The sequence below is a fragment of the Herpailurus yagouaroundi genome, unplaced genomic scaffold (assembly GCF_014898765.1).
Source record: "Herpailurus yagouaroundi ecotype Mexico unplaced genomic scaffold, PumYag 184, whole genome shotgun sequence".
In the NCBI taxonomy this organism is placed as follows: Eukaryota; Metazoa; Chordata; class Mammalia; order Carnivora; family Felidae; genus Herpailurus; species Herpailurus yagouaroundi.
In genome coordinates, this window is record NW_024412415.1 from 22,033,383 (window position 1) to 22,041,618 (window position 8,236).

The 8,236-nt window shown below is 37.8% G+C and overlaps 1 protein-coding gene across 1 annotated transcript in view; it reads right to left on the reverse strand.

Annotated features, from left to right (window-relative positions):
- Nucleotides 1–5,058, reverse strand: part of MNS1 (meiosis specific nuclear structural 1) — a 48,887-nt gene extending 43,829 nt beyond the window's left edge. Inside the window, exons 1-2 of the mRNA XM_040492772.1 lie at nt 4,494–5,058; nt 3,283–3,504 (exon numbers count right to left, since the gene is read on the reverse strand). Of these exons, the coding sequence (XP_040348706.1) occupies nt 3,283–3,504; nt 4,494–4,496 (225 nt within the window). The 5' untranslated portion in view covers nt 4,497–5,058. The remainder of the gene's footprint in view (nt 1–3,282; nt 3,505–4,493) is intronic.
- Nucleotides 5,059–8,236: the final 3,178 nt, after the last annotated feature.

Below are 8,236 nucleotides of genomic sequence, written 5' to 3' on the forward strand. Positions count from 1 at the left end.
ATCCAGCAGTTCACTTCTGGGTATCTACCAAAGAAAACAAAAGCACTAATTTAAAAAGATATATAAATGTAGCATTATTTATAATAATCAAGATATGGAAATAACCTATGTCCATCAATGGATGAGTGGATAGAGAAAATGTGGTATGTAAGTACAATAGAATGTTGCTCAGCCATAAAGATAATCTTGCCATTTGTGACAATTTGGATGGACCTTGAGGGTATTACACTAGCTGAAATAAGTCAGAGAAAGACCATTATCTTTGATTTCACTTATATGTGGAATCTCAAAAACAAAACAAATAAACAAAACAAAACCCAAATTCATAGATATAGACAACCAAATGGTGGTTGCCAGGCAAGAGGGGAGTAGGAGTGGAGGTGTGAAATGAGTGAAGAGGATCAAGAAGTACAAACTTCCAGTTATAAAATAAGTAATGGGGATTTACATACAGGATGGGGAATATAGTCAATAATAGCGTATTAACTTTGTATGGTAAATAGATAGTAACTAGACTTATTGAGGTCATCATTTCACAATGTATACAAAGATCAAATTGCTATGTTGTGCACCTGAAACTAATATCATAATGTATGTCAATTATACCTCAATAAAATTCTTAAAAAGACAATCACATAAATGCAGTAGAAATAGACATAAGTAATTTTAGGAAACAGTGTCTGACTAGATATTATAAGGCTAAGGACAAAAAATATTTATATCCAAATCTGTACTGTAGTAAGTAAATGTGTTGTTCACAGGGGTGCAGGTTAACAATTCTGAGACTACTTTATTTGTATACTAGAGTTGAAAGAATAAGTAAATATACTATAGATAATGAGAACCAACTTTCTTTTTGTTGGAGAAAGCAATTATGAATAAGGAAAGGAGAAAGGCTAGAATAACCACTGTGCTAATCAGAAGGGAGATTCTCTTGGGTAGGCCTGACCTAATCAGGTGAGCCCTAAAATGACAAAGAGCAGTTGAAGCCACTGTTCTGTGGATATCAGGGAAACAGACTGCTATGTTGTGGAAAGGATCAAGTGGCAGGGAATGTCAGCAATCTCTGAGAGATATGAGTATTAGTCTTCGAACTATGAGAACATGCACTCTGCCAACTTAAATGAGCTTAGAAGAGGACCCCAAGATTCAGATGAGAATATATTCCAGACAACACCTGGATTTCAGCCTTGTGAGACCAAGCAGTCAATCCAGCTATAAACCACGTTTGGATTTCTGACCTACAGAAACCGTGAGGTAATCAACAGATGTTTTTAGCCACTAAATTTGTGGTAATTTGTTACATAGCAACAGAAAACTAATATAATAAATGAACAGTAGTCTTTAAAATTGTCAAGGTCATGAAAGACAGGAAAAGTGAAAAACTGTTACAGATTGGAGGAGATTAAGGAAACATAACAACTAAATGCAGTTTGTATTCCTGAAACAGAAAACATGTTAATGGAAAAAACTCATATGATCTGAATAAATACTATAGTTAACATATTGTACCAAGGCTAATTTCTTCATTTTGATAATTGTTCCATGATTATTTAAGATGTTAACTTAAAGAGAAATCAGTAAATGGTATACAGCAATTCTCTTTACTATTTTTTGCAACTCTTATGTATCTAAATTTATCTCAAAAATTGTCTCTAAATATTATTTCCATTAGATGATAACAGTGCTCTTTGGTACAATGGCTGATTCCGGGTGTGAAGCCAGAAATTTACAAGATGAGTCTTGTATTCACCAGAGGAAAAGAACAAATAGGATAATGAATCAGCTCAAGTGATTCCTAAGATCTGAGAGTAGAAAGCCAGAGACCCAGAGAGGCCTGGGTGGTTCAGTCGGTTAAGCATCCAACTTTGGCTCAGGTCATGATCTCACAGTTCATGGGTTCGAGCCCCGCATCGGGCTCTGTGCTGACAGCTCAGAACCTGGAGCCTGCTTTGGATTCTGTGTCTCCCTCTCTCTCTGTCTCTCCTCCACTCATGTTCTGTCTCTCTCTGTCTCTCAAAAATAAATAAACGTTAAAGAAAAATTCCTTTTTAAATAAATAAAGGATGAGGGAGAGACTGTTTTAGATTAGAGGTACCTAACAGACACAACAACCAAATATACTATATGAACCTTGTTCGGATCCTGATTAAAACAAACCAACTGTAAAAGCAGACTTTGACATAATCCCCAAAACTTGATTATGGGATGGCATTAAATGATACCTAGAATTTACTGTTAATTCTATTACGTGAGATAATGGCATTGTTCTGCTACTATGTTAGAAAATATCTGTATTTTATAAGATGCATACTGAAGTATACAGGAGAGAGATGATCTGATATCTAGGGTTTTCTTTAAAATTAAAGAAAAAAATAAGAATAAAAATAGGAAAAAAATCTAATCCCTAGGATCTTATTGCTCAGAGTTGAAAATCATGTCTAAGCTTTATAAAATTGAAATTCAGAGGGATGGATATCATTTTTAAAAGTTGCTTTTGCCATTCCCCACAATATCTTGCAAAATGTTGAACATAAAGCAGGAACTCAAAAAATAGTGAAATATCAGAACACCTTTTTCACATTTATGAGAACTTGTTTCTTATTGGTTTCCCTTTTTTACCACCTTCATCCTGTAAAATATTTAGAAGTTTCCATTAAAAAATTATCTCCATATTTTAGGAGTTATATATATGTACTGTACCTGAATTCAAGTCAGTATTTCAAAAATCAAAAATACAAGTAAATTCAAATCTAATACATAGGTGTTCATTTTCTACCAATGAACAATGAACATGTTTAATATCAGTAAATTCAAAAAAGGTAATCTGAAATTTTTGTCTTTTGAATTTTATGGAATGCAACTGAATTTTACTTATATGAGCAAAACTCAGTAATTATGGATTTCATGTTTATGAAAAAAACGAGAAAACCTGTGTCTTACTCTGTTCCAGGTACTTTTCCAAGTGCTTTGCATGTATTAAATCATTAACTATTAAAACAATCCTACAAAGTGGGTACTATTATAATTCCTGTTTTATAGATGAGGCAGCAAGTAAAATCATGGTTCAACAGCTTATATACAGCAATACTAGGATTTAAAGACATAACAGTCTAACTCCAAAAACGCAGTTCTTTACCACTACACTGGACTGACATACAATGAGGCATACCTTATCTGATCCTGTTATCTATTCAATTCCAGTATCAGCAGTTGGTTTTTATCATTTCCAAGGAGAAAATGAAGGAAAAAAATGATGTAAGAATGAATAGTAAAATGTACCTTTTGAATGGCCTCTTCCATATCCAACTCAAATTGTTCATTCTGTAATAATCTGAGGAATCTCCTGCGCTCCACACGGTCATCATTTTCGTTCTGCACCATTTGGTCCCTGACTTGATTCTGTATCTTTCTTAGTGATTGGACATGCAATTTCTTGCAGTAGTTTACATCTACTAATTTCTGATGTCTTTCACTGAAGTTCATAGCTCTCCTTTTAGAAGCCTATAATGAAAAAAAAGAAAAGTATGCATACTTTGATATTCCAAAATCTAATTTTTAAAAGAATACTGCTTGGAGTGCCTGGGTGGCTCAGAGGGTTATGCACCACTCTTGATTTCCGCTCAGGTCATTATCTCCCAGTCCTGGGATTGAGCCCCGCTAAGGAATTGAGCCCGGCTGAGCGTGGAGCCTGCTTGGGATTCTCTCTCCCTTTCTTTCTGCCCCTCCCCCACTTGTGCTCCCTCGCTCTCAAAATAAATAAATAAACTTTAAAAGTATACTGATGTAAGCTCCCATTACAAAAATAGGGAACACTAATAAAAACAAAGGACCTTTAGCCTCCTTCCTAAATTCAGAGAAATAAAAAAAAGTACGCGTGGTAGCTAAATATATTGATATATCAGTAAACTACTTTTATTACTCCCCATTTTATAGATGAAGAATAAAAAGTAAAAGCAACTTTACCCAGGATTCCTCAGCTTAAATATGCCGCAGTACTAAGATTCAAAGACCCGTAGTCAAGCTCTGTAGAACTAGCTTTTAGCGCAATACAGGGAATTCCTCCTTCCCCATTCCACCCCCCTCTCCCTTACCCCTTGGCCATAAAGTTCCGTTGAGAAACTGGTCAGGTTTTCCTAATATAGATTTAACAGGTCGGGCCGCTGCTACTTAACTCATTCACTCTCTCCTGGAGTTTTCTTCCCCCAGTTACTCGTTCAACGTTCTTAATCTTTTCCCAAATTTCCAAAATATGAGAAAAAAGATATTTACCGGGCAGATCTAATAACAGCCAGAAATTTTGGAAAAGGCTGAAAGCCACCGTGTTCGTTGCTTAAACAATAGCACAGGAGGCCTCTGAAAGCAAATTGTACGAGTTTCCCACTTTAATTCTCAGATTAGGCACTTCAAATCCTTTTTAGGTGCAAGCTGGCTCTAAACTACAATTAAACTAATAGATAAACAAGTAGTTTCAAGACCCCCAACCGGCTTACCATCTTGGCAGACGAAAATTCCCCTCTCGTGCTCCTGCGGCCACCACCTCCCGCTTCCAAAGCAGAGGCTCAGCTCTCTGATGTTGACGCGGTTTCCTGGCAACTGCCGCCAAAGAGGGTCCCACCTACCGGCGCAGGGCGCAGTCTCTCAATGGACTCAGGAAGAGCCAATGGGCATTGAGCTTCTTGGAAGGCTGGCAGAGGAGCTACTTCTCCAGATCTAATTAACAGGCGGGAAGTTCAGATTCTGTATCCAGGCGCGAGCTCTTTGTAGTCTTTTAGGGCGCTCACGATTTCCCTCAAGCGGCTAAATTCTGTGATTTGGGTAGGTTTGGGAGCCAAGGGGAGGCTGTGGAAACTTTACACAGAAATACGCAAACTCCTATTCCATGGGGCCAAAGTCACTCTCCACGCATAGAACATCCTGTGCCCTCAGAGCCCGTTCTGCATGAGTTGATGACTGCCTTCACCTTTAGCAGTGGGAGGCACGGCCACCGTCTCCCTAGCTGGGTAACTGTGAGCCACTGTGGGTGGCATGTCCTTCCAGCGCCCTTCACCTCACACCCCGCAGACGCTGTTGGTAAACTGTGGTAATAAAATGCAGGGGCCACACAGAGATTTCTCCGCTGTGGAATACCTGGTCCAGGTATCGATGAGCCAGCATACAGATGATGGCAGGATGTGATCAGGTTTATTTTACTGGCAGTTACACACTACAGTCCATTTTACAACGTTTATTTATTTTTGGGACAGAGAGAGACAGAGCATGAACGGGGGAGGGGCAGAGAGAGAGGGAGACACGGAATCGGAAACAGGCTCCAGGCTCTGAGCCATCAGCCCAGAGCCTGACGCGGGGCTCGAACTCAGGGACCGCGAGATCACGACCTGGCTGAAGTCGGACGCTTAACCGACTGCGCCACCCAGGCGCCCCCACTACAGTCCATTTTAAATGGAAGAATTTAAGAACAGGAATGGGTCAGAAAAATTATTCAAAGATTATAGAGATGACAGAGAAGTCCCTAAAAAAATTGAGGCGCCTGGGTGACTCAGTGGGTTAGGCATCTGACTTAAGCTCAGGTCATGATCTTGGGGTTTGTGAGTTTGAGCTGATAGCTCAGAGCCTGGAGCCTGCTTCGGATTCCGTGTCTGCCTCTCACTCTGCCCCTCCCCTACTTGCGCTCTCCCTCTCACTCTCTCCCTCTATCTCTCTCAAAAATAATATTAAAAAAAAAAATTAAACGTAGTGTGGGAACTTGACTTAGTTTGTGCTAGCTAATTTGAAGCCCATCATGTGCAGCAATATTGTGCTTAAATATTAATAACCAAAAGGACTTCCAGTTCCAGCTCCAAAATGTAAAAGCTTGGAAGTTATCACTTGTCCTTACTATCAGAAAAATTTCAACAAACTAAAAACAAATGATTTTTCTTGGACTCATCAAAGAACTGAGGTCACAGGGCAACCTACAACCCTGAAATCTGGAGAGGTGAGTCCAGGGGTTAACAGCCAAGACCTACTTATCTAGAGCAGGAGCCTCTGAAGCCATAAACAAGGAATACTTGAATAGTAATTTTGATTAATTGTTGGAAACTGAGCACAGACTGGCGTGAGTTAAACTACCCGGGGTTTGCAGTCTTGGGAGGCCCAACACTTGCATGGGTTTTGCTTTGACGAACTCCAGCAAGTTCTCACCATTAAAAACCAAGAAAGATATCTTGTGGCTCTAGGAAGCAGATAAGATTAATAATTATTATCAAATATATCTAGAGCCTTCTCCTTAATAAAGGCCTACTCCCCAGAAGAAAAGATTGTACCAAAGCTATATCCCACCCAAGGCAAGGACAGTTCTCTGACTATAGCTTCCTCCAGCCTGCCAGTCTCTCCTAAGTAGAGAGGAGGAAGCTAAGAAACACTTGTGAAGGTCACAGCCCAAAGAGGTTTAAAGAGGCTTAAATATAAAATTATGGGATTCTTCCCACACTTAACATTGAGTACAGATGAAAGCACTGCAAAATCACATACTAACAAGGAATTCTTAGGGAAATCCAAAGACAACAGGAGACAGAAACAAAAATACTGAAGTATTTGAAACCTCTAGAACAAACAGCTACAGCAAACATGAAGCACAGCCCAACTCCTAGCCATGTAATAAAAAACTCACATTAAGTGCTATTTACCTCAATTCCTGTTACCCAATATAGCACAGCCAGTTTCAACAAAAAACAACAAGGCTAAAGGCAAGGAAACAGTCAGTTTGAAAGGCAAAGTAAGCATCAGAATTAGACTCAACCAGATTGGGAGAAACAGAACAGATTGGGAGATTATTAAACAGTAATATAACTATGATTAATATGCTAAAGGATCTGATGGAAAATATTGGCAACATACAAGAATAGATGGGTGATGTAATCAGATAAATGGAAACTCAAAGAATCCAAAGAAAATTTTAGAAATAAGAAACACTGTAACAAATGAGGAATGCCTTTGACAAGCTTATTGTAGACTGGACAACACTGTGGAGAGGATCAGTGAGCCTGAAGATATGTCAGTAGAAACTTCCCAAACTGAAATGCAAGGAGTAGATAATCCTATTGGGCTTGTAGACCTCACCTTAGAATCAAATTGTTTTCTACAATAGAAAAGGGCGTGTGTGTGTGTGTGTGTGTGTGTGTGTGTGTGTGTGTGTGTGTGTTGAGGGGATGGTAATTGTCAAGGTTTCTATTTTTGGGGAGATCATATAAACCCAGTTACCACAAAAGTCGAATTGGCCACATGTGTACAGTGCAAAACATTTTGAAAACATTCAATTTTGTTTGTCTAGCAACTTCCACAAGAATTCTACAAAAAGCATGGCTTATGTATAGCTTCTCATAAAGTAGCCTCTAATTAAAATTTCGTTGGTTGGGCTGTCAGCAGGAATTTTTGTTTTGTTTTGAACAATGATTAGTGCCTGGCACATAATAGGTGATAAGTAAATATTTGTTAAATTAACAAATGATTGAATTTATGGTACTGTTATACACATCGGAGAAAGCTCTACCCAGAAAAAACTTTGAAGAAATATTGCTCTTCATCATTTAAAGTTTTATCAAATTTACTTATATTTTCAAAGAGCAAACTTTTGTATTTATTTATTTCTCTCTCTCTCTCTCTCTCTCTCTCTCTCTCTCTCTATATATATATATATATATATATATAAATATATGTATATATATTTTTTTCCATTTTCATTGTTTGTTGCTCTTACCATCATTATTTTCTTCCCATCTTGCTTTGGGTTTAATTTGCTTTTCTCTTTATAGTTTCATAAGGTGGAAGTTTAAATCTTTAACACCATTCTTCTTTTCAAATATAAATATATAATATAAATTTCTCTCTAAGCCTTGCTTTAGCTGCTTCCCACAGATTTTGATATATGGTGATTTCTCATTCATTCAGTTCAAAATATCAAAGACTTTTTCTTTGACTTATGAATTATTTAAACATGCTTTGTTAACCATTTCCAGGCATCTTTTTGTTATTGATTTCTAGTTGATTCCATTATGATAAAAAAAATGTACCTGTATGACTTCAAATCTTTTGAGTTGTAGAGATTTATTTTATTCAGCACAATATGGTCCATTTTGGTGACTGTTTCATGTGTCCTTGAAAAGAATATGTATTCAGTCACTTTGGGTGAGGTATTCTATAAACATCACAAAGGTCAAGTTGGTTGAGAATGGCTTTCATCCAATGCCAAGGAAAT